The sequence below is a fragment of the Fringilla coelebs genome, assembly GCF_963513975.1.
Source record: "Fringilla coelebs genome assembly, chromosome: 8".
Classification (NCBI taxonomy): domain Eukaryota; kingdom Metazoa; phylum Chordata; class Aves; order Passeriformes; family Fringillidae; genus Fringilla; species Fringilla coelebs.
In genome coordinates, this window is record NC_140066.1 from 20972782 (window position 1) to 21000120 (window position 27339).

Below are 27339 nucleotides of genomic sequence, written 5' to 3' on the forward strand. Positions count from 1 at the left end.
TTTCGCTGGATTTTTCTTAGGATTTCTTTTAGAACTGCATCACCGTCAAAGCAGGAATGGCAGCAAGAAGTCCTAACCTGTAAGAAAACACTAACCCTAGTCCTAACCTAGTAAGAAAAATGTACTTTGTACATATTGTATAGCTCACAGACATAATACATTCATCTTCCTCTGTGGCTTCCAAGCCTTCTGATACTCTTGAGATATGACAGAAGGCACTGGCTTAGCATCTTCTTAGTGTGAGATCTTGGAGACCGCTAATTAAAGAGATGTCAGGACACTAAACCCCTGAGCATTCTTAGCTCATAAATCCTCAGGGAGCCATTTTAGCATTTTAAACTAACCAATTAATTCTTATAAAATTGTCTGATGTGTAGACATGTGTACCTGTATGTTCTCTCCTTCATTCACTGTATATATACTGTGCTGTGCACAGAAGTTCCTATTAAAACTTCATATGAGAAATTCCACCCAGATCCTTACCCCACATTATACACGTGCACAGATGTACACATGTGTATTTGTGAGAGGCACTTAAGGGCAGGAAAACAGCATGTTATGGAGAAATCTTTTAAAGGGTAGAACTTAGCTTTCCTTGAAATAGTCAGGAGATGATAGAAATTGGATTACTAAAAGTAAATAATTATAAAGCTATACATGAATAAAATGGGTGAAATCCTTAAGACCTTACAGAAGATTGAGCTTGTTCAAGTGCTCAAATTATTTACCTAGGTGAAGATGGAATAAAAGAATTAGAATATGACTTAGTACAGCCAGATATGGCTTATTCTTTTTTTTTCCTTCAAAAAGAGAGAAGCAAAATAAAGGATAAAATCAGAAAACTGATTAAATTCAAACTGAGGAAACAGAAAAATTTTTATTCTATAAGCATAAATATCCAGTCAAGGTCTACACTTTCTTCAGGAAAAGTTGGAGATGTCTGTTCTATGAAATACCACAAAAATAACTGGTGAACATTATGCAAAGATGGAATCTTGAGTCTGGTCACAGATACAGATATACAGATACAGATATATGGCTATACATATTTTCTGCCATTAGATGTTCAACATTACATACATGAATGGAAAAGGAATGGTGGAAAATGTGTTGAATTTGAGGAGCAAACATTCCAAAGCTACATGGGAAGGCTGAATTTAAGTGCCAACTATGACAGTAAATGATCTTTGTTCATTGAAACAGACCTGAATTCCAGCACAGTAGGAGGACTGCAATACAATTAATCTTACTTCTGTTTATGGCATCCATGTAGATCAAAAGCAATAAGAGATTCTTGGTGTAAGAAAATAAAACATACACCCTTTGGGCATTCTTAATTTGAAAAGAGTATTGCCAAAGTACATCATCTGTCTGCCAGAAGCCACAATGTGTCAACATTAGTATTTATCAACAGATCTCAAAGAATCAACACGAGCAACTGACACAGATTCTCTTGGGCACAAAGAACAGGTCACTGATAGATGCTCAATGACACCTAACATTACTTTTCCCTCTGACCATGATATGAAACACTATTTATGGAACTAATTTTTTGCCAGACTGCAGATGCTCTACAGATTTTAAAAGGTGTATGAAAATTACAAACACAATTTGGCCTGGCTCCTTTTCTCTGACTGCGTTGCTGCCCCCAGGCCCCTCCCTGGTGGGTGTGTGAGTCTGCAGCATCTTCTTGACAGGTGACCCAGTGATAGGAACTTGTGGCAACACAGCAGTGTTCTCACTGTTGTACACACACATAGTTTACAAGGAAACAGCAGCAGAAAGGCACATTTATTCTTACTCAAATTCAATATTAGTAGTTTCAATATTTGAGCAATACATATAAAAGAAGTAGAGCCTTGAAAATAATTTTATATGTAACTACATAGAGTTAAATTAGTGCTTGTCATCTTCCTAATTTCTAGCTCATTACTTTTCACTCTGTGCTTTAAAAGAAGAGGATGTTGAAGAGCCTCAGAGAAATCATGTGAAGGAGTTATAACATTTTTTTGCATTATGTGTTCAGTTATATTTTTTTATGACTTTGGAACATTCCACACAGTAGTTTCTTTGAAGTTGAAGGCGCCTATAGAGGATCTGTCTCATGCCCAGCTAAAACATTCTAAAAAATTAACTTCTATGTAAGACTTACACATTCATCTTTATCACACATGACAAATCAGTTTAAACATCAAACCTTTATATTGTGATCACATTAATTCAGTGAAATAGAGTGGCATGTCACTCTCTGGAGGGAGAACAAGTGAATACAGGCAAACTGACCATGATACCATTTTCTTTGGGGGCTGGGAAGTTGGGGGTACATTTTTGTAAGCTAATAAATTTACTATAATTTTATTATCATTTTTTTCTAGGTGCAAATCACCTAAAATGCTTTTCATGCTTTCACCAAATCTCCCTCATGCTCATCTCTTTTTACAAAGGATAAACTACACTATTTGTACTTTGAGATTACAAAATAAAGATTTTTTTTAATTAGGTACTACTGTAAGGTGATACATTTTCTTTGTTATAAAATATTTCAGATGTAGCTGGGCTGTCCCATAATCACTTTTATGTCCTAAAGAAATTCTTATTGCATTTTCCTTAATTTAGATACACTCTTAAAATTGCACTCTTGTGCTGTCAAGTGTGAAATTAAATGGAAAGAAATATCAGAAACCAACAAAAGTTCTTTTAAAAATTTTGTCATGAATTTTAAAGTTTCTCTGCTGGAATATGACATTTATTTTCTGTTCTATCTCTTTTGCTCTCCTTTTTTTCCACAGTATTGAACATTTTATTTTTATTAAAGCTAATTTGCATTTGTATCTAAACTTAATTTAATTTCAGAGACTCTCAGAAGTATGTGTGCTTTGTGATTTTAATACATATGATGTCATTTGCCTTTGACGTTCATCAGAAATCGAACTATTTATGGAGTAGTTCTTAGTAGTAGACCATTCCTGAGCCCTTGTGATACATGGAAACTCCTAAGAAGGATAACTGACAGACATGGTTATTTAAATAGATTCAAACAGCACGTAAATGTCAAAGGCATTTATAAGGTTTCCCAGTTCAGCTCAGTGTTTGTATCTGAACGTTTCAGTTGATCCTACAGCAGTAAATGTGGTTTATTCAGTAAAGATTATCTGAAAAAAACCACAGATCAAATATGCTTATTTCAATTGCATGAATTTTGATGTGGTTAATATCTAAGTTGCTGTCTGGACATTGGAGATTCATATGTATAATCCAAGAAATTAATATTCAGAGTTGTTTGGGGTTTTTTTCTAAAGGGATACATTGTGAGAATTGATTCTGTTGTTTTTTTCAACAGGTACTGTGTGATCCTAACAGAGCCAGGTTTTGGCACTAAAATGTTTTGGTGTCAGTGACTTGGTATCTTCTGGAAACCCTTATAAACATCCTTAATTTCATATTTCTTTTAAAATAATTCTCTATCCCTTTTCTTACAAAAATAATTTTAAAAACATAAACACTGAAGGTAGTAAGTTAACTGCTTTTTCCATAGAGCTGCAAACGTTTATGTTCTCTTTAAACTACCAATTATTAGCTCTGGGGGATCATGAAGTTAGTAATCTACAGAGATTATTGACTCTGGGGGAGATTTCCTGAAGTAATGGCCAATCTAGTGTGAAGGGTTGCCAGATGCACTGCAGCTTTGACCAAAAATATGGGTTTCTTCATAGTTTGGCATGAATTTTAGTATACAGACTAAGGCAAGGCAGCAGCCTTTTAATGTCAGCCATTCTCACATTTGCTCCCTAGAGATCTTCGGTTACTTGACAAGTTTTTACTATTGAGAATGTTAATCAGCACTGCTGAGAAGGGTCTGACTGTCCTTCTTCATGCTCTCCTTTCAAGTATGTATGTTGTTAAGATCCCCTCAGACCTTTTTGGGCTGAAGAATCTCAGCTCCCTAAGCCTCTATTTTTGTCAGATTCTCCTATTGCTTTGTGAACTTTGTGGTTCATTGCTGGACTCAGTACATAAGGTCTGTGTCTTCCATAATTTATAATTTAGAGCTCTTCTCACCTGGCTGGCCAGCCTGTTGGTGAACTTTAGATCTTTGTTTTATATTGTTTCCATTTTAGTAATATGGCCAGAAAAAGTTTCAATTCAGAATCACAATCCTCAAAAAGACTTGCTACAGAAAATAGAGGTGCCATTTTAAACTAGTTCTGTTAGTAAATACTGTTTCTAAAGAGTTCAGTGTAAATTTACTCCCTAAACAAAATGTCTCGTCATTAAATTACAAGAACAGGTAGTACACAGGCTGGCATGGAGCAAAGGGCAATCTCTTCTGTTCCGTTCTGTCCTTGACCTCTGTACTCAGACTGCCACCAAGAGGAGCAGTTGTGATGGTGACAGTGTACACTGCTGTCCCTTACAAAGTACACCGAGCTCCTTGGCACAGCTCATGCCATTTGTTATTGGTGTGAGTCTGGTTTCACAGGGCTACGCTTGCATCCCCTGCCCTGTGCACACAGTGGTCATTCATTTGCCTGCAAATCTACCTCAGAGACTTTAATGGATGCCCATGTTTATGAATGGCATTCTATAAATAAAAAATCAAGAGAACACAGCAAAAAGTCTTTCAATCTATTGTAGTCTGGCTGGAAATGGATATTCCATTTCCTACTAGCAATTTTTGAGTCAACTTTCTCCTAAGAGCTCGACCAATTCTTGTGGAAAAAAAAAATAGTTATTTTAATATGTAGAGCTTGAAAGTTGCAGTGTTAAAAATGTTTGAATAGTAATTTGACTAGTTTCTTCCTTTTATTAAAAGTCATAAATAAAGATAAAATAATTCCTATAATGAAATTTTTTTTCAGCCATTTCCTTCCATATTTTTTCCTTGCTATACCTAATTGAGAATGTTGCAGAATTTTACATGCTATTAGTGTAGAAAATAATCCAGTCACAGAATCACTGCCAGAAGTTAGCCCCTTTTCTGTCCTCTTGACAGAATGCAAAGGTAGAAGACCTTCTTTCCCTTTCATTAAATATAGTTCCAAAAAATACATAGTGACTTAAAAAAAAAAATCTGTAATATTCAAAATATGCTGCCAGCCTCAGGTATCAGAAGTCATGTATGAAACTTATCAATATTTAAATCATTTATCAAATTTTAATAGTTCCCTTAAATAGAATTGTCTGAGCTTTCCCAGAACCTAGAAATCCTTGGATATCAGTGATTTGATCTATGGATAGTCGTCTCTCATGCAAAATCCTGGCCCAAGTTCCTTTCAGTTTGCATGAGAAGTACAAATCTAAGAGGTGAATATTTAGGTCTGAATGAGGGTCACCCACTGACATAATTTCTCAAGCAAACTCAGAGGCAAATCAAGCCAAATGATATTTAACTGAGGCAAAGTTTACACTGTTTATGAGTTTACACAGTTCTGCTTGCATCTCTTAGGACTGAGGAAGAATTCACCCTTGAGTTGCCATAGCCCTGCTCATCTGCCAGAAACCTTCCATTCCTCCCCCAGCATGCCCTGATCTAGACTTAACCAACAACAGAGCAGCCTTTTTGCCTAAAATCCCTGTCCCACTGAACCAAGGAAGTGCTTCATCTGTAACCCAAGAAGGACTTCATCAGTGTAAGCTGTGTCTCCAGCAGGCAGTATTGGAGGTAGAGCTAAAGCAGAGGAGGCAGAGAGCCCAGCTCCCTGTGGAACCTCCATGGCATTCTGACTTGCCCAGCTTCTCTTCAGCACCTGTCGAAATCTAACTGGGAAGTACTGGTGTGATTTCACTGGAGCTGCACTGCCCCAGATTCCCAATGATAACACATCAAAAGATTTTCCTTAGGCATTGTCTAAAGTGTGTAGAGATCTCAAACTCAAGGACCTGAATAAGTGGAAGTTATAATTACTAAATGTGTCAGGCACCTCCACCAGATATAAGTTGCCAAATATTGCAGAGATCAGTAGAGGTACGCAATTAAAGAAATGCTGTGCCATGGCTTATACAAAATTACATGTTTCTGATTCAGATTTATTGCATCAGATTAATTTAGGAGACCATAATATCCCTTGCACACATTTAGAACTGATCTTATTAACAGAAGTAAATTTTTATTTAATTGACACCTGGTTTCATTTCCTGTCTGTAAATCTTCTGACAACAGCAGTATGTATAAAAGGAACACTGACATAGATTTTCAGAGGTGGTCAAATCTCAGCAGGTTTTGACATATGTGCATGAGTGACTGTGTACTCCTTTGAAAACTTCATAGACAATCATGCTATTGAAAAACTTGATAGGAATAGATTTGATTCTGCAAGAACCTCTCTGGTAATATAAAGCAGTATGGAGGTTTTTGAAGAGAACAAACTTAAGAGAACTGATAAAATTTCACAAATTGGCAGAGAATAAAGAAATATTGTTTTCTTTGGTATTAAATAAAGTAATAGATTCAAAACTTATGAATTGAGCTTTAATCCATCTTATTGCTATCAGTCATGTGAGACAGTGAACAAAGAAAATCCATGTCGATTTTGGTCTTGTTCATATGATGAATTCATATATCAAGACCAGTGAGTGTCTTGTAAAGGTTTTATAAAAATGTATGCCTATCACTGGTATCACCATTGCCAGACTAGAGCAAGATTCTGAAAGTCACCAGAAGAATAGAGTTTACTTTTTCCTTTTCAGTCTTGGTAGGAATTATCAAATTTGAAAATCTCAGCTTAAAAATGGAAATGTTGACTTATTGCAAAACTACCACTGAAACCTTCAGGACAATTAATATACATACACCCTTCTAATTCCCTGTGTTAAAAAATGTTCTTTACTATGAATAGAAGTTTAATATTAAATATAGTGGAATTTTTAGTGGCTAATATTATCCAGGAAATCAAAGGCAGACATGAACAGCCCTGAGCAATAGATGTTTAAGAAAGTGAACAAAACATATTCACTGTGCAAAAAGCCTCCAACATAAAGCAGAAAAGGAAGACAAATCAATCCAATTGTTTGCATTATATGTGAGAAGAGATTGTAAAGGACAGCCACAGTAAGAAGTCTAATATTTTTATGAATATATGAAATGAATATGAAGTAAACCTCTGGGAAAGGCCATGCTGAATAAATTGGTTAAAGCTGTACATTGGCTACTATTGAGGTATTTTTTGGTATAAATTTTGGTATAAATTTAAATATCTCCATATTTAAATCATATTTTTGCTTGATTTTTAAAATAATACCAGCTTTTCAAATAGCAGGCTTCTGCCTTTATTCTTAAAAAAAAATGGGAGGTGAGAAAGATAGGTGAATTAGTTCTCTTGGTAACAATCATTTCTATCCTGCTCTGGTTACACGCCTAGAAAATAATTAACAGATTTTCTCTAATGCTTCCTAAAGATGTTGAAACTAGAGAACAAATATTGACTGAGAGGCAGCAAAACTTGCCTGGACAGGAGAAAATAATGGTTTATATAACTGAAAACAGTTTGCCAAAACCAGAACAGAAGTTATGGAATATCTGATTTAAAGTTAATCACATGTCAAAATGGCTAGCTGTGGTGTGTACATGCACTTGGATATTTGCAGGCCACACTTAAGTTCTAGTAGCACATAAAAAGGCTCTTTCACCATCCTGAGGATCTGCAGGGCCCCCATTCCTGTTGCTGGGAGCTGCTCAGGAGATGATTTAGCCAAGAGAGCCTTTTGGAAGCCAGAGGGAACCAGTCATGAGGACCTGAAGAGGTTCTGGCATAACCAGGCTTTCAGAAACATGAGCAGAAACTTACAAGTATTTTGTTTGCCACTGTTTATCAGGGTAAAAGAGGAAAGGACTTTGGGGAGGAGGTGGAGGAAACAAGTCTGCACCTTGTAACTGGGTTGAGCATATTGGGTAAGATGGATTTTGGACTGCAGTGTGTAAAATCACACAAGAGGGGGAGGCAGCTCACTCTCCCCCCATGCAAAGGTGGGATGCCTCTCATTCCATTTGTTCTCCCCGCACATGTGCACACCCCTTCCCCCAGGTGTGAGCTCTGCTTTCGGGTTGGGAAAAGCAAAGAGAGGCATTTGTTCCTAGCGCCGGCTTGGCTGCAGATCAGGGTCAAAGACCACCTGAGCCCACGGGTGTTATGCAAGAGGCTGTTATGAAGGGGCCCCAGCCTGCTGCATCCACCAACCCGCCTCCCTGCTGCCCTCTCCAATGTGGCTCAGCAGGTTGCGAAAGCCTCAGGAGTACATAAAGCATTCCCTGCCTGGGCACTGCCACCACCATCAACACTTGGGCTCTCAAGAGGCTCCAGGGACCGGCACTGTCTGTAAGGGACCCTGCTGTTGTGGGCTGGGGACAACCAGGGGCCTTCCTTGCACACGCATCAGGGAAAGCTGCGTGACACCTTGGTGACCTATCAGGGCAGCCTTCCTCCCTTCACTTGTGTGACAGCTTGTTTCTGATGCTATTCTCTGTTTGCTGCAGGGACAGGATGGCCCACACAGAGAGAGCTCTGCCCTGGCTGCTGCTGCTGTCACTGGCCTTGATGGGCAGCAGCACTGCAGAGCGGGACTGCCGAGTAAGCAGCTTCAAAGTCAAGGAGAACTTCGACAAGACCAGGGTAAATCTTCTTTACTGTCCTGGATTTGTGATGTCTTGCATACCTCTTTCCAGGCTACAAAATTTGGCATTCAGTAGCACCAGTGTGGTCACATTTTGAAGTCACCGAGTGTAATACTGAGAAACAGCTAAAATGTGTGATGTCCAAACCTCCACAGGTGCTGGATCCTGATGCACCTGATAAAGGAATACTGCAGAAACTGAGTTTTAGCAGACTGGTCTCAAACTGTAGGGTATAAGCAGAAAGACTGTATTTACTTGGCTGTTTCTATGAAAAATTAATACTCTTGTGTTTTCAGACACCATTGCAAGGAAATAAATACACATAGATCTAGCAAGATCTGCCAGTTGTTATTCCTTTTGCCACTAAATTTGTTATACTTACACTTTGTTATATATTCCTTATACTGGACAGCTGCAGATACAGATAAGATTACCAAAAAAGTCAGTATTTCCACAAATTATGATAGCACTACCATGTATTGATGGGTTTATGCTGTTGAAACAGATAGATTTGCTTCTTAGGTACACCTTTGAGTCATGGTGTCAAAGATCTGCATGCTCTTCCCTATTCTGTACTGTCTGGTTGTAATGTTTCCATTGTTCTAAGTCTACATGCAGTCTTTCTTATTTCCTTGCAGTACAGTGGCACCTGGTATGCTATGGCAAAAAAAGATCCTGAGGGGCTGTTTCTGCAGGACAATGTGGTAGCCCAGTTCAGCGTAGATGAGAATGGACAAATGACTGCCACTGCAAAGGGCAGAGTCAGACTCTTCAAGTAAGCTGTTTGCCACTCTCCTCTTGTTCCATTTTGCTAAGCTACTGCTCCAATCCTACCTTCTATCCCTGTGCAAGTGACTGAACCTGTGCTCTTACATTGGAATGTGATATTTTCTTTGGCTACAGTAACTGGGATGTCTGTGCTGACATGATCGGCTCTTTCACTGACACAGAGGACCCTGCCAAGTTCAAGATGAAGTACTGGGGAGTTGCCTCTTTTCTGCAGAAGGGAAGTGAGTACTTAACTGTGGAAGATGCAGAACTACTTGAAAGACTAGTTATGTTGTATGTCCATGCTGGGGAAAGAAAAAGTACTGTTGAATTTCTTAAATACACTTAAAAGACTTAACTATCATACTGCAAAGCTTAATGTGAACAAGGTACTTTTTATATGGGACAGCTGGTTGGCTTTCTTTAAACAAGTGAAGACCTGGCCTTTGTATATCTTTGTATTTAATTTGTTTGCTACCCAACAATATAATTGAAGGACACTGTAAAGCAGATGAAGTATTTTAAGACTTGTTTTAGTTCAGAACTCAGTTACCGGATGTTAGTGTTCTCTCTGAAGCCTGATGTCAGAGCTGGCCGAGCAGGGAAGAGAATTTATAAAATGTTATTTTGTTTGGTCTTGTGTCTGCAAATGTAGAGATTTATCTGTTTTAAGAGACAAATATGATCATATGTACTTCATTCCTACTTTTATGTCCTCTCTCCACCCCTATAGAAAATCAGTTCCTTGAACCAAGTAGAGATTCAGACACTTTGTAGCTCAAGACATTTATTGAATTGATTCCAAGAGAAGCAGGTAGAATTTGGAACTGATAGGAGCTCCATTCCATCCAAAAACAAAGTTACAAAGCATGTCTTGGATGCCAATTTGTCTTAAACTGTTCCCAGGTCTCCTCACAATATGCTGCTGAATCATGGGTTCTTCAGGTTGCTGGCTGACCCCAAACTCTGCCTTTCTAAAAAGTCTGGTGTCCCCCCCACAGGAGAGAAGGGGAAGAAAACAGAGAGTTGCCTTCACCAGTGCAGATGTACTGCAAGGGAGAGTCTTTGGCTCCCGGAGATGAAGGTGCAGATGTGTCAGGTTTTACTGCAAACATTGAAACAGCCTCACTTCTGTTAGAACAGAGTGTCTGCGTGACCAGGTTTTTGTCATGTTACATAGCTAAATAGTTTAGAATTATTTGAAACTGTAACAGTGCTTTAAGAAGAGGGTTTATGGCAAAACTTGTAGCAAATACTTCTAATATACAAGCAAACCGCATTATTATCTTCTTCCATAAAAGTGCAGTCTAAGTAACATCCCTGGTAGGAAAATATTTATGGGTTTGGGTCACCTTGAGCAGGCCGAGCATGTCCATCTTTATTTTCGTTTAAAAAATAAACATGGAATTAAATACCGGACACAGGAATAAATGAAAAGCTAATCTGCTATAACTTGTACTGATCTTCATCTTATTTTCTTTCATAGAGTTATGGCAGCAATCCTCTCTGATTTACTAGATTTCACTGGTGTCTCTAACACTTTTTCTTTGCTATGGTTTCTTTCAGATGATGATCACTGGGTAGTGGACACAGATTATGATACATATGCTCTTCATTACTCCTGCCGCCAGCTAAATGCAGATGGCACTTGTGCTGATAGCTACTCCTTTGTGTTCTCCCGGGACCCCAAGGGATTGCCTCCAGATGCACTGAAAATTGTCAGACAAAGGCAGATAGACCTCTGTTTGGACAGAAAATACAGAGTTATCGCTCATAATGGTGAGAACTTTTTTTTCTGAAGAATTTTATTTCAGGGTTTAACAACTAAACTAAAACACTGGGATTCTATTGCTCATTAGATGTCAAATTCATAAAGCTTTTTACTTAGTGTCTGTAACTTTGTCTTTTGAAAACTGGAGCTTATAGTAAGTTATTTCCAACTTTTGCTTCCCTTATCTGAAGGAGGGCTGAGGTGCATAGTTTTTTTATGCAGCATATCAGGTCAGCTGAAACAGTAATTAGAGGAAGTTGTAAAACAATTAAATCAATGTATGTGAGTAAACATAGTAAGGATAAACTTCATAGCTATGGTAAAAAGTAATTTGGCACCTTTTATCACATTTCTTTCCCTTTGTTCAAATGCTTTTTTGAGAAACTCTTCAGAAAGGCTTTTAAGGAAAATAGAAATCTTGGAGAGGATACCTTATAGAAGACCCTTTCTCACAAGTCCTCATGCTAACTGTTTCACAAAGAGCTGTGGAAGAGGGACATAGCCCTCATACTGGAAACATGACATTATCTTGAGTCATATGGTCAGGCTGAGCTTACAACACAGGGAATTACCTCACTTATGCTCAAGTGTATTACAAAAGGCCTAATGGTAATAATCTAGAAGAAACCATAACGTTTCTTATGATAAGAATTACACCCAGAGTGGGGAATTGTAAAGAGTGAAGGAGAAAAATCAAAATATTTAGAACAAACAAAATAGTAGTACCTCTCCCTACTCCCTCCCCACCCCTCACATCCTGGAAGACATGCTATTTATGAAAGACTTGACTGGTGAATCAGCTGAATGGGAACTCCCAATGTAATGATGTGAGCAAAAGAGTTAATACGATTCTTGCATGTGTAAAACAACTCACATGCGACTGTTGTGCTTGGCATAGATCTAATTGCTATGTCACATTAGGTGGCAAGCATAACTGGAAAAAGTATTGAGGATGAATTAGAAGTTTTGAAGAAAAGCAGAGAAAATGATTGAAAGTTTGTAAAATGTATCCTCGAGTGAGTGCTTTAAAGATCCTAATCTTTTCCTATTAGGAAGAGGTTAAAAGCTGGCCTGAGCAAAGTCTGTGCTTGTCCACACAAGCAATAGGAATTGGATAGGAAAGGACTTGCAAACACAGAAATAGTAAATTTAAACGGATGGAACTTTAAACTGGACACATTCAGAACCAGAAATAAACAGCCATTTGTTTAACTCCAAAGGTCATTAACCTTTGGAACAGTTTACCAAGAGCTGTTGTATGTTCTTCATCACTGAAATCTGTAAATCAAGATTAAAGGCTTTTCTCAATGACATGCTAGAACAAACTGGGATTGACTGAAGGAACTTTTGTGTCTTATAGAGAAAGAATAGATGAGCAAAGTCAGCTGTTGTGGCTCTATTATCTGTTCATCTGATCCATAAATACAGAGTAATACATTGCTGTGTTGTAAAGTAGTATGCTGATAACAGGGTGCCTTGAAGAACATGGTGCCACCTACTCTGCTGAAGTAGGTGGTGTTTACAGTACTGATCAGTGACCTGGGAAAAGTGCCTGACAACAATGAAAAAAAATTATCTTGAATGAGAATTTGGAGACAACATAAGTCAGTTGAAAGTTAGAACAGTAAAGAATAAAAGACATTATAAATGCAAATGGAATCAACTTCTGTGAATGATTTGTATTACTGCATAAGCGGTAGGACAGAAAAGAAACAAAGTCATTATAAAAATTTATTCTACTTTTCTGGTTTGAATCCTGCCTTCCCTGCTTTTCAAATAAAGTCCAGCAAGAATAAAAATTTCTGAAAATGAGAAAGCCAAGTAATCAGGTGTTTAGGGCTGTTCTATTAAATCTAAGAAAGTTTAAAAGTTGATCATGCCTCTTCTTGTTTGTTATGAATAGCAAATATCTAATCTACCAGGTCACCCTGTTCTTTGTTTGCTACCCTAATTTATACTGAGATGTTAGGTGTTGAGTACAGTGTCTGACTGGGTGAGTTCCATAGTTTACAAACAAAAAATAGGAGCCTGGGTTCCTTTTCATTAAGGATTATGCCAGGGTTTATAAGCCCAGCACCAAAGCATGAATTAAACTAAAAGCCAACAATTTGCATTTTCCCCTTTATTGTCTGCTATTAAGAGCGACAGAATTATTACCAAAACAAACCAACTTCAGTCATCTGCACTGACCTGCATCTCATTGTTACTGTGATAAAATTCTAACTGATGTTAGTAAAGCTGCAAGAATAGGCTAGTGTCTGCTGCTAATTGTGCACACTCTGCCTATGTCTTAAAGCAAAATAAGAAAATAAGAGTGTGTGTGTGTGTGTGTGTGTGTGTGTGTGTGTGCGCGCGCGCGCACGCGTGTGTGCATGTGTGGCCGCTCAACAAACAGATGTACAAAACTTACTTTAAAAAAAAAAAATTAAAATATCTGTACTGGCTGTTCAAGGCAAAAGAGAAGCCTAGGAAATGAAAGTTTTTTGTTCTAACTTACACTGCATTTATGATGGTAGCTCCTTCTCAAATGTAGCTGAAGCTGTGATACTCTTGGTCTCTCAGAGTAGTAGCTCAAGTAACTTTAGGCTGTGTAATGTCAATATTAAGTGAGAGTACTTATAAATACAGTGTCGTGTCAGTAGAGTTGAAAGCTCCATCTGCTGTTAGCATTTGCTGGAAGCAACAATTGTGAAATTAAGAGTGGTATATTCCTTCTGCTAATTTACTATTGCCGTTAGAAGTTTTGGGGGTCAGGAGATTGTTACTTTGTTGAAAGACAATCCTAAATTAATTCTTTTTAGGCAAATAACTAGAAGCTTGGTAAAGTATAGACTCTTTTAAATCCAGTATCACTGAAAGATACTCTATAATTGATCTGCCCAATACATTGTCTGCAAAAGTATTACAATTCTCAGGAGAGGTGTAACAGATTGGATGAATTCCTGTTTTGTTCCAAGTTGAAAATTCCTTAGAATTATAAACTGCAGAGTAAGGTTATGGCATTATTATTACAAGTAACAGACTTCTGGACTCAAGAGCATTTTAAAGAAATTAGATATGTATGCATTTTAAATTTGGTGAAAGTTTGAGTAATTAAATTTTGTCTGGAGTGTTTGACAAACACAACTGTGGTTTTTGTGTGTTTCAGGATTTTGCTCTTAAGAAGATCCAACCCTAAGGAAAGAACCCATGTAACAGCACCACGGATGTAAAGTTAACACATTGATCATGTGTTCTCTGGAAAATGCTTTAAATGGGTCCATTTAGATTTTCAATATATTTATCTGAGCTGTGTAGCTCACCTTGTTAATAAACCAATGAAACATTTTAATAAACTTGGATTACACAGGATACAAATTGTATGCAAATCTGTACATATGTACACATTGGTTTCATTAGTAGCCTGTTATCTTAATACACCCTTTTGAACTGGTGACTGGTGATAATTAAGAATTTAATCTTGCTTTTTTTAGTGGTTTCAATTTCTGACTAAAAGAGTATTTATCATAAACCTCCAAATATATGTATTTTCTTTTCAACTAGAACATTAGATTTTCCCTATAAAATACTAGAAATCATTTAGAAAAGAGAAAGGAATTTCAGTGACCCTATATATCACTAATTAACTTTATTATATGACTAGCAAAGACATAAAAATATCTATCTTTTTAAAATAACTATTTTACACATGACAATTAGCCATTTATTTATTTATTCTTTATTTGTTAATTCACATGTATTAAGTCCATATTTTTAATTTGAGATGGAACCAAACTGGTCATTTACTTGATGATAACACATGTCCATTACCTCGTTTCAGTTAGTCTGCTCGAACTTACATTCAGGCAGATAGTTATTGAAGTTTTTAATCAAGTTCCCTTTAAAAACTGGATTTTAAAAAAAGCAGATACTTTCTGAGGATGAACATTTTCACTAGAAACTTTAAAGTACTTAATTCAACTATTTTACATTCACCAAGTTCACTGCCGTATTTCTATTTATTTCAGCATAAGAGGAGAATTCAATCCCTTAATTAAATTGTTCAAATCTTACTGATGCAAAGCAATGAAGTCGAGAGAATTTTACCTGCAGGAATTAAAAATACATATTTAGCTTTTTTTCCTCCTCCCCTGGCATGTAATACTATAACATAATGACCTATATGAGCTGGGATAGCGTAGACAAAATCCAAAATGTGGCATAGCTCAGACTTTAAATAATCATCTGGTAATGAAAGACAAATGTGGCTGTTCATGGTTACTTCTTCTTGCAGTGGTTTCTGTACCTGCTCCATGCCTTTCAGGGTTCCCTGTACAACAGAGAAGAATTTCCTGACATTTACGTCTGAAATGGGCAACATTATACAGAATTGGATTGACAGCAGAGTTGGCAAAAGTGAATAATGCTATCCAGAAGAAAACTGATGGCAAAATATTTAAATCTTTTTTGAAGTTCTGAACTAAAATTAAAAAAATAATTACTATTATTGGAGTCCACATAATGAAGAAAGAGATCATCAACAGAAAAAGGGCTCGGAATAGTTTGTAATCTTGCTGGGAAACACGAATCTGATGATGTTCTGGGTAGGCTAAACCAGCATTTAAACTTCTTCTTGATGCTTTTGTAATCTGCAGTAAAAGAGAAAAAAATTTCACTGAAACACATTTCTACAAGTGAAAACATAAACTTTGGCACATGATGTTTTCTTTTGAAAAGTGACTACAAAAAACCACATTGCAAAATTCATTTGTACCTTTTGTCCATGGCTCCTTTTCAAATGTTCTCACTTCACTAGCAATTCTTTTTCCTCTCAGCTGTGAATTCATCTCAATATTAAACAAAGCGGTTGTTCTTTTCATGGCTCTCTACCAATCACAAATGCTTTTCAGCATAAAACAGTCTTAATTACTCATGAAATCCTATTAAATTCAAATTATGACCTCATTTGTTCTATCGAAAGAAACCCATTGATTTTTTTCACAAACGCAAACTGGAACATAGTTAACAATCCTGTTGATGTGCAAGCAGGGAGGTGATCCAATTCTCTTATGGCCATGCTGATATTATAAGGTAGGTATTAGAAGGAGCATGAATTTATTACAATAAATTATTTTAAATGTGGATGAGATTGTGCATTGTTTTGTGTCCCACTTAGCTTTTCAGTCAGTAATCACAATTGCTTTCTATGGAATCTTACAGATTGCTAGAGTCACTATAAAAATCTGTGCCTTGTAAAAGCACTCTCTGATGTAATAAACTAGACTATGGGTAGCTTAGAAACCTAGTATTCACAGGTGTGCATCATCTGTCATTAGGTAGAATATTGGACCCAGAGGGCTTGCAGAAAATTTGAAATCCTCAGCTCTACATCCCTGTCTTCCCTGAAGTTGGCATGGCACAATTAAGTTTGCTACATTCATACCTCTGATGCAAAGAAATTAAAACTAAAATATCTAGCAAAGATTTGTGCTAAATAACTGAGATACCAGTTTATCCCCTGCATACATAAGGAAGGGGTGTTTTCAAAAGCCTTGATCAATCAAGGCTTGATCGATCAAGGCTTTGATCAATCCTTAGCTGTCTACATAGGAAAGTCAAAAGGTAAGGCTCCACCTGCCACTTTCCCCTTTAGCAGAAACTACAGGAAGGATAACACTAACACTAGCAACATTTCAACTTCTTGGTACAGGTAAGGACGAAAATGTTGAGAGAGAGAGAGTAATTTGTAATTCTGTTAGCAGTTTTCTGTATTTGTCACAGAGATAGATACTCATCAATACTACAATCTAGACATCTTCTAAATATTTCAGTAGAATGTGGGTGTATAAATTAAAACAGGCGACCCAAAAGTGGGTTTCTTAGCAGCTTCTGAGACTGAGAAGGGGACAGTATCACTATCACAGCTGCTTCCCTGATTTAAAAGGAGCAGAGAATTCTGATGTCCCGAGCGTGTAAAACAATTCCAGCTTGATGATCTTCTGCTGTACAATCTAGATTCCAGAAACTAGGTTAACTCCTCCAAACAGTCCAAACCAAGAGTTGCTCTCAGAGAGCGCTTAACCTGTCTTAGTAAGAATGAGGGTTTCACAAGATGCGAAGGACTAATATCCACTTCTAGTATAAAACTAGGAAAACTGGGTTGTGTGCACTTCTCAGTCTTCACTGTTCAAAACTGCTACAGAATGTCCTCATGAGATTTGTCCCATATAAATTTGATCTGTTCCACATAAATACCTTCTGTCTTTCCTGCAGGAGCTGCAAAGCCTAGAACTAAGAATTCAAGAGTCACCAGGATTGTGGTAAATAAGACACAACTGCTTCTTAAGAGTGTTCAAGACAAATGGGGTGGCAGTGGTATGTTGTGGATCTCTTTTTGGTCTTCCCAGTATAGATACCTATATTTGGCATCTGGACCACACTTGGACAAACAGGAACTTAGAAGTTAGATATATATATAAGCATGTAACTTCCAGAACACAGACATCTTCCCTAGCTCTAGCTTCTGACAAAGTCTTGCCTGAGAGGCAGAACGATGGAAAACGAAATAAATTACAAATCATGGCAGGTAATCTATCAATTTTGCCAGGGTTCTAGGAAGTGTTATATAAAAATAATACTCAGTTTCAGAGTAAATTGTGCAGTACACATTTGTAGTAGTGTATATTTGTTTAAAAATTTCAGGTCTTGTATCTGTAAACAATCCTCATCATCCTCATGATCCTCCTCCTCATCATCATCATCAATGTTGTAACATGAATACATGAATGCTTGGCACTGCTTCCAGCAATACTGAGAATCATGCTACGTGTGCACTGGCATAAGTGAGCATTCTCACAAAGTGAGAGTGAGTCTGCTCTTGGGAATGACTCAGGAATTGAGACATTCTCCAGTTCAGTTCTGCTTACTTCCTGGAGAGAGAGAAGATTCAATTTTATCTTGCTATCGGCCTCAAGCCTTCCTCATTTCAGAGAAAATGGTAATGTATTTTAGCATCTCTGTTAGCAAATTAGAAAAACAGGAGCAGAGCAGCACAGGGATGTCTTGTAATCCAGTATTCCAAACACTGCTTTTGGTTTTTAGCTCCCTATGTGTCGGAGTCTGCAAGGACAGGACTAACAAACACCATTCCCGTCCTGGCCTCTGACCAAGAACTGTGGCATTTCTTGGCCTGCAGTGTTTTGCAGTTCTTTCAAAGGACTCACTCTCCAGTGAGTTACTCTACGCTCTTTGCCTACATGTATGTGGTTACAAGCACTTTACTTCACTACAAGAGGCTCACCTAATGCATTTATCTCAAGGTTATAATGAGCTAATACAGAAACTACAGGCTTTTACTACAAGTTTGTTTGATCAATAGGCAAGGATTTGTGGAGACCAGATTCTAGGTTCATTTTACTCCTACATCCAGCTCTGGCATGTGCATCCACAGCCCGCTGGTGCTCAGCATTTCATCAGTTAACTCCTTGCTCAATAATCTATGTATGTTGAGGTTCCTTTCCAAAACCTAAAATTTTCTTATGAGAAGTTTAATTTACCCAATTAAGGAAGCAAGGATCTTGTGGGCAGTTGCTAAAAACTAGGCATTGCAGTGACTAGTTTGAAGTGCTTAGTTTGAAGATTTCTAGATCTTTCTCACTCTGGTTTTGGATAGTTTACAAGGAAATTAGATGCTAATGTAATGCTTGCTAGACTATAGATTAAAAACTCTGGGGAGCTGGGTGGCTTGGCTTATATTTCAGCATATATGTTAAACATCATCCACTTAGAAAGAAAGTGGAAGCAGATGGTTTAATTTACAATTTTGTTTACAATATTTGAAATTGTGAAGGATTAAGTATAATCTAATGAGATCTGTGTACTAAAGATGCAAGCAGAAAGCCAGTAGATCAAAAAGTGGATGGGTCTTTTTCTAGCCCTAACTTTCTCTGCTTTCTTACAAATCCCTTATGACAAGTTTAGGCTCAAGAAAAGCAAAAATCTAGTTTTTAGTTATTTCAAATGCTTGACTCTTTCAGCATTTAGGAGACTGACACTTTTTAAATATGAACAGCACATAAATGAAGAAGTGTATTCAACACTATAGATAAGAAGACAAACCATGTGTTGGTTATTTTGCTGTTGAAGCATGTTCTTAATTAAAGTATATAGGCTGTTATGTGCAGGTTGAAATGCTCCCTTTCCTATCCCATAATTTATTGAAAAAATTATGTTTGTTCCCTTTACATGTATTTGTATTTAGTGACAATATGCTGATGCCTAGTGAGTTACTGTTTACTTCCCTTTGTTTCACAACAAAATTTAAAGGAAAAACATACCTGTAAAATTTTGGAGTAACTGATGACAATGATGAATCCTGGTATCAGAAAGAAAACAATAGCAAAGGTCGTATCCCAGACTGTTTCTCCTGCAGGGCTGGGCCAATCCAGGGTGCAAATTTGAATGTCCTATTTAAAAAAAATTAAGAAGAAAAGTAATATTGTACCATTATTTTCAGTATAGCATTGTTCTTATCTCCCTCTATGCTTATGGAAAAAAAATGGCTAAACCAAGACTAAACCAAGACTGTGAAAACTTTCTACTTAGACAAAGTGGTCAAGTAATATATTACTTGATGGTTTTAAAAGCCCATACAATCAGAAGTAGATATGCCCACAACTCGAATACTTCCAATTATTTCTTATCAAATGGTAATGGCAACTTTAAAATTGAAACTTACAGACCTTAAACTTAATAATTTATTCAAGTGTCATGTGGGGTGCACTTTTGTATGCATTTCAAAATATTAGGCAGAAAAATCTGCACATGGCCATTTTGTACGGAGAGGGCTGCGGATGCAGGGCAACTCTCCCAGGATGCTGATCCCTCGGTAAGGGGAAGTGAGCTGAAAAGGAGGTCTCTGAGCCGCACTGAGGAACGCAAAGAGAATCTCAGCCGATGAGCGTTTCCCACCTAACGGGACGGTCAGCCTGGAGAACGGCCCGGGGGGGGGCGGCGGGGGGAGCTCCGGCCGCTCCTCCGAGCCCAGCCTCGCACCTGCCCGGCACACAGAGCGCTGCCCGCCCTGCAGGCGATCTCCTCGCTGGCCGCTGTCCCGGCAGAGGCGGACGAGCCTCCACCGCCGTCGGTCCCGGCGCCCCCCGGCCCGACCCGGCCTGGCTGCCGCGCCCGGCGCTCGCCCTCACCTGGTCGGCGGGGGCGGGCAGCCGCACCACGGTGAAGAAGCAGCAGAGCGGGAGGGTGGCGAGGGCGGCGAGGCCCCAGATGAGGAGCAAGGCGGCGACGAGCATCTTGCGGCGGCGGAAGGCGGCGTGGCGAAGCCGGGCGATGCTGACGACGCGCTCCAGGCTGACGGCCGACAGGGAGAGGAGGATGACGGTGCCGCTCAGGCTCACCACATAGAAGAGCAGGTGGCAAACGAAGTTGCCCAGCACCCAGGACTCGGTCCAGCGCACGATGGCGATGAAGGGCATGGCAGTGATGAAGAGCAGGTCGGCGCAGAAGAGGTTGAGGACGAGGCAGTTGGCGGCGCAGAGCCGGCGGTGCCGCCTCACCAGCAGACAGATGCCCCAGATGTTTCCCGCCAACGACAGCAGGAAGATGAAGGCCAGGGCACATGACTCGCCGATGCGCAGGGCCGTCACATTGTGGCCCCTGAAGTCCGAGAAGAAGGGGAAATAGGTCTTGTTCCCTTCTGTTGTGCCCCTGGACACGGGCATGAGGGTGGCCAGTGGGCATGAGAGACCCACCGGGGATGGTGGCACCAGCCCTAGGGGAAGGGCTGCGCTCCCAACCACCACGGCGGCACCTGGGGTGCCCTTCCAGCACAGAGCCAGGGGATGACCGCCATCCCCCTCCCTCCTCTTCCTCCTGCACTTGCTACCAAGCGCTCAGCCGTGCCAGCTGGGCGGTTTATGGCCCTCGCACTGCAGTGGAACAAGGAAGTGGGAGTGTAAACACGGTGGAGCTCACACAAAGGCGAGGCCGCAGTGCGTGAGGCGGCAGTGAGGGGCTGCCCGACACCTCCCTGGGCAGGGTGTGGGTCAGCACGCTGCCATCTCCATGGCCGGGCACCCAGGCCCAGCCACCTCATCGAGTGCCAGCCCTGGTCTGCTCGGCTCTCCAGGCAGGCCCCTGGGGTGCCAGTGACCCTGGGAGGCCACTCGGTCTGCTCCCATCCAATGGGGCCTGCATGGCTTGGAAATATGGATGGCTGCCACACCACTCTGAGAGCTCTCCTCAGGAGCCTTGGATGACCAGACTAATCTAGGGTAAAAAAAAAAAGAAACAAGAAAAGAGGAATTTACCTATCACCTCCTGTACTGACAGGGGCTTTTGGAAACAGCAGACCTGTGCGTTGCTTGTCCTAATTGTGGAGAAGTGTCACCGACGTGATTTTGGGGATCTGTTTACGAAATCCATCTAGAATCTCGCCGGTGTTATGAGTTCATGCTGGAGAAGCCTGTTAAAGTAAGACAAACCTAGAAAATACCTAATTTTCTCTGAACTTCAATTGCTAGAAGCAGTTGCTCAGATTGTAAATGAAAGTAGGGCTTTCCATTTAGGCTGTTCACTTCAGATGATTTAGAAATGGGCTGGGAGCGAAGCATGTAAATTGTCACAGACAGGTGGATAATGTCTCATAAAAGAAGATAAAATGTTTTCATAAAGTATGTAAACAGTTGTATAACTTTAGGCTGGGTGAATTCATTTGGCTGAGCGCCAGTGCAGGCACTCAAGGCTGCACTTAGAGGCTCAGTGTGTGGACCTACACCATTTGATGAGGTGAGAGTTATTCCACGTGTGTGCAGTACAAAAGCGGAGTGCCACGGGGAGCAGGTGACGGGCAGTGCTTCTGCAGTACCCTGGGTGTGACCCTGCCATCAACCATTTACGCAATGGCATTAGCGGGGATTCCAGATTAGTGGGGATTCCAGAAACTTGGTCCTTTGAAGGGGCAATCTCCTAATGAGGGATGACAAGAGTGACATCTTTCCTGGACTGCTTCCCACGTCTGCCTGTGCAGAATTTGCATTTATTTCAATTAGCTGTTATTTCAGTTAGTAGTTCTAACTATCTATGCCATCTCACCAAACAAGGAGTTTGCAGGGCAGCCTAAACAGGTGTATGAAATGCTAGTGCTGGCTCCTGCTGACAGATGACTGTATGAAATATGGGCACAGCATCCTCTGTTAAGGGGATGGGCTATGAAGTCAAGTGAAGACAATAAGAAAACTTGCAAAGATTGGGTCTTTTTTTCAGAAAGCAACACAAGTGACTGGCAAGTGTCCTATCTACATACTTTATCCTACTTCATTTGATGGGAGAAAAAAATCTGCATCCATATTACAAAAATTTCAGTAAATTTAATAGACCTACTGATTTTTATTAGCATTTTTGATCAATGCTTGGCATATCTAGTAACAATTTATTTTGGCTGTGCTATGAACTGATTCTTTAAAATTATTCGTGAAGCAACACCTTCTAGCTGTCACAACCTCACAGGCCTGGGACATTTTACAAGCTGACAGACTAGCCCCAAAGTTCTGGGCAGCTGGCAGTAGCAGTGGTGTGGTCAGCTCTAAATAATGGGAGGGATTTGGGAAAGAGCCATTGTTAATAGTCTGGTGTGTGAAAACTTGGGAAGCATTAACAGGACGGGGAGCAGAGGTGAGGCAGCTGGAAATGGTAGCACAGATAATTCCAATTTTATTATGAATAAAATCTTTAGCCCCTTTGACATTAGTGGAAAGTTAAATTAGAAACCTGCCCTGTCAATTCAGAGTAAAAGTAAACATATTTGAAACAATATATGGGGAAAGGAAACAGGGAGTGAGATATACAAAACTGCATTATTTTAGTCAGGGAGGAAAAGAATGCCAGAAGAGAAGAAGGTTTGAAGATGAGATGATGTGTGGAAGTGTCTGGGTAGGTCTTTAATCTTCTTCAGAAAGGACCACCTTTACCTTTGGTCCTTAGGGGTGAGTTACTTGGCATAAGTCTGTTGTTTGCTCAGGAGAACCAAAGTAAAGTGCTGCTTTTAGTATGCTGTTAGTGAGTGAACTTCACACACCTGTGTACAAAATCCTGTGCCTGGGGACAGCAGAGGTGTGAGGAAACAGGCTGGTTTCCCTCAGGTTTGATCAAACACGTGGGGACTCCTTGCAGGAGGAAAAATAGTCTGATTACTCATGGGTCTAATGGATCCATTATCTAAAAGAGCAACTTTCTTTTCCCTCCCATGAGGTACAAAAGTTGTATTTGCTGTTGGGGAGGTCTAATCATAGCAACCATCACAACATGAAATCTGAGGAAGAGAGGAGTCGTAACCCCCACAGAGCCACCCTGGCTTTACTGTAATAGGTGGATGCTGTGTGTGGTATGTGCACCACGTGCTCATGACAAGGAAGTGATTACCAGAATGCCTGGAAACCTGTTATGGTTGCTTAACCTATATAATTTTTTAACCTATGTTTGCTTTTATGCTCAAACATGGAGTCAGCTCATATTTCATTGCTTTAAGTTAAATGAAAGCTGCAGAGACCTCTGTGGAGGTGGTTTGCCTAACCTAGCAGGAAAAAAATCTTGTTTCTTTTTTCATGGGTGTTTTCTTCATCCCTAATGAAAGCCCAAGGTCTGGCCTTCTCTGTTTCAGATAAGGGCTGTGTTACCTGATACCATTAGTCAAGCTCTGCTTTTCAGATTGTTCCCCTGGCAACCATGAACTGTCGTGACAGATGGGGATCGATCAGCTTATTTATATCTTGAGCATTAAGAAATATTCCCAGAGAAAGGGACCACTTAGTGGGTGACTCTGGGAGATGGCAGTTCTGGTTCCATTTGGACATGGTTTAGTAAAGGTTTTTGCCTTATTTATGCACCTTCTTGCATGTAGATTGGTTTTTTTAAGTCTTTGGGTGTATTTTTGTACACCTGTATCACACTAGGTAAATAGCACTGACTTCTGTAACAGATGTATTGCACATTTAATGTTTGCTAAGTGATGTAAATTCAATTCATTAGAAAGGTTGTCTCTTTGTCTTCACAAGAGAGGTTGCAAGCTTGTAGATGATTCATGCATCTGCACAATAAGATTTTTATCATAAGTTTCAACCAAGGTGAGATTTCTATTTTCATTTTTGCTCTTACATATTACACTGCAGCTGTTCTGCTTCTAGATGCTATGAATCCTCTGGTTAGAAGATGTTATAGCATTGTAAGGTATGTTTCAAATACAAGTCCATTTTGATTTATTTTGTTTTTTAGGAAGTTTTCTAACTGCTCACCCATTTTATACTTTAATATCAGTGAGCCGAAGCGCTTACACCAATGTGTGAGGGACAATTTTAAACTTTTAGTGTGAATGTAAATGTATCAGTTTGTTTACATATAGTAGCAAGCTTACACATTCCTGTGTCCACTGAAAATAACTAGATGCTTCACTTATCATGTGAAAAACGAATCCCTGTTTCTTCTGGGACACGAGCAAGTCACTGTTTCTTCTGGGAAGTCTCATTTTGCTGTGGTCAGTACCCATTAGAAGCTGGCACACTTCCTGGGATAAGTGCCAGTGGCGCTGTAGTTTCAAGCTGTAGCAGCAGCATTACTGACCAAGGCCTTAGCCAAAAGCAGAGCTGCCAATAATACTGTCAGATGTGCTTTCTAATAAAAGCTGGGTCAGCTTCCAGTCATCAAGACCACCAGAAGTTTTGCCAACATCAGCATTGTGGCTTACAGTGAGGAAGAGATTTCTCTCTGAACCAAATGCAAATTAAGAACATAATCCATGTAACATAGGCTTCTCCTGGATGGTCACATTTTCTGTTTTGCTGCATGGTAACCAAGCTTCACTAGAGTGACTCAGCTCCAGCTAAACTCTTAACTAAAGGAGGTTGTTTCTTAACAGTCTTAGAAACTCTATTACACTTAGACATCAAGCCTGTGGATTTAGGGAGTTTGTCAGTGAATATAGAATATCAGACTGGTTTGTTTGGACATTGCAGAATCTAGTAGAAGACTCTTACCAAGGAAATGAGACCCTGCGTGAGTTTTTTGCAGAGTTGGATGTTAAAGTGCCACTGGATCTTTGCTTAACTTTCAGGTGTACATAAAGTTACTTAGATTCCTGCTAATGAGCTTTCATGCAAAGACATCAAAACAAAAGCTGTGGTGAACATCTGAAGGATTTACAAACTAAATTTGTCACCAGCCTCTTATGCTCAGGAGATGTACTCAGACATTCCCTGAACACACTGCTCTGCTGGGTTGTATGCTGTGCAGAGGTCACAGACACCATTGTTTCCCAGTTATTAGAGAATGCTTTTATTCATGAAGTTTAAGGAGAATCGGCCCTTTTCTTTCCCTGATGTCTCATCTTAGAACTTGTTGGAAGCAACAGGGGTTCTTCAACTCCAAAATGGGATAGCAGCTTTACTTTTAAAAGCCACATATTTCTGAAGGAAGGTTTACAGTGCCTGTCTGCTGCAAAAATTGTCTATATTGTCAGGCTTCTCCTTAGCTCCATTAAGCTAGGGCTGGAGAAACAGAAAAATCAATCTTGCAAAAGCAATGAAAGTTTAAATAATGCTTTAAATTCTGCTGTAAACCCTTCTGCCTTCCCTAATGTAATGGTAATCATGTTATTTCCCACACTGTTTATGGTTTTCATATCAGTGGCCATTTGAGATTACTGATAAGATGTAACTTGGAGCTTCCCATAAACTGAGTCTGGCAAGCATGTATACCTTAATTAGACTGTAGAGTTTTCTGTTTAGTTGCATGAGATAGCACTGACCCTATCAAGCTTGTTACATGGACAAAACTACCACTTTCACTGGCACAGTGTGAACATTCACCAGTTTTGAATTTATGAGAGAAATTAAACCTGGTTGCACTTCCATCAAGAAGCCAGCTGGATATCACCATAAGGTCCCAGGCTTCTTTCTTTCAGAATATTTTGAAGCACCTTATCTTGGTCTATCTTTTTGGAACTATTAATTCAGTATAAAATACTGAAAATTTTGGTTGGTCATAGAGACCACCAAATGAGTATCTGTCCCTAAATGCTGGTGGGGAGCTCTGTTCCAGGTCTGAAGGGGGACTGGGTGTGAGGGGAGTCTCCCTTCATGGATACATGTCCTATTTGAAGTCTGCTTTTTTTTTTGCAAGGGATGCATTTGACATTGACAGTGTTAGAAGAGAATTTACATCTGTGACTCGTCTAGAGCAGTCATGTTTCTCACTGGCTGCTTGGCCAGCTCCCACTCAGAACACAAAGCTTTCTGAATCTTCCACCTGGAGCACGTTCTGGAGGGGAGCCTGAACAACCCAAATACCAAAGAACCAGACACCATGGTGCTGTTTGTTAAAACAATGTGTGAATGATGCACTTCCCAATAATCAGGAATTAAGTGACATCAAGTTGTGCCTGTGTAATTTGTCTTTTCAACAGGAGAGCGATGCATGAGTGCAAGTATTGATTTGAAGCAGTATTTTATGGTATTCTGTGTCCACTTAGACTAGAAGTTCATACAGACATAGGAATACCAGTAATTTTCCAGTTGAGAAACATGAGATTAAACTGGTACAATAGCTACAAATTTAGCATGTAGTGAAATAACACTACATGCTAAAGAAGAAGATGAAGAATTAGTGCAGAACTATGGCTTTTTTATTTAAATCTTTTCACGTCTTTTTTTCTTGCAGGTCTTCATGTGCCATTAAAAACAGGGCTTCAAGGCCCTGTGAGAAATCAGTGGGTGATGTCCCTGAGCCAAGGCAGCCTCGCCTGTCAGGCATGGTTTAGGTTGTTACATAAGTGTCCCCATAAATCTCCAGTGGTGGAGATTTTACAGCCTCTGTAAGCAATGTGTTTCACTGCTCATCTGTTCCTACCACCGGAAAGATTTTCCTTATCTCTTGCAATTTTGAACATGTTACTCTTTCACTGAGTATTTTGAACATGAGTAATTTTGAACATGTTACTCTTTTCACTGAGCACTAGAAGACTTCTTTTTCTTTCCTCTGTATGAAATTGTAATTTTTCTTGGTTTTTTTCTAGACTGGATAAGCCTGGCTCTTCCACGAATTTGATCAGAAATCTGAAAGACTTCTACTACATTCATATTAGTCTGAATTGTTCTTGAAGTACAATACTCAAAATCAACATAACCTTGTAAAAAAGATTGTTATCAAA

At 39.4% G+C, this 27339-nt stretch overlaps 2 protein-coding genes across 3 annotated transcripts; one reads left to right on the plus strand and one right to left on the minus strand.

The window, feature by feature from the left end:
• Nucleotides 1-8273: 8273 nt before the first annotated feature.
• RBP4 (retinol binding protein 4) lies at nucleotides 8274-14495 on the plus strand (the record flags this gene model as incomplete). Of its 2 annotated transcripts, XM_084209941.1 has the most annotated exons (6): nucleotides 8274-8312; nucleotides 8471-8606; nucleotides 9247-9383; nucleotides 9512-9618; nucleotides 10943-11155; nucleotides 14296-14495. In XM_084209941.1, 5 exons carry the CDS (start codon nucleotides 8478-8480, stop codon nucleotides 14307-14309), a joined length of 600 nt encoding a protein of 199 aa, XP_084066067.1. In that variant the 3' UTR covers nucleotides 14310-14495. The 2 variants fall into 2 exon arrangements, with proteins under 2 accessions (XP_084066067.1, XP_084066066.1); XM_084209940.1 differs by lacking the exon at nucleotides 8274-8312 and having other exon boundaries at nucleotides 8448-8606.
• Nucleotides 14496-15367: 872 nt separating this feature from the next.
• FFAR4 (free fatty acid receptor 4) lies at nucleotides 15368-20863 on the minus strand (the record flags this gene model as incomplete). Its single annotated transcript, XM_084210146.1, has 3 exons — nucleotides 15368-15775; nucleotides 19463-19591; nucleotides 20330-20863. The coding sequence occupies 3 exons, from the start codon at nucleotides 20861-20863 to the stop codon at nucleotides 15368-15370; spliced, it is 1071 nt and encodes a 356-aa protein (XP_084066272.1).
• Nucleotides 20864-27339: the final 6476 nt, after the last annotated feature.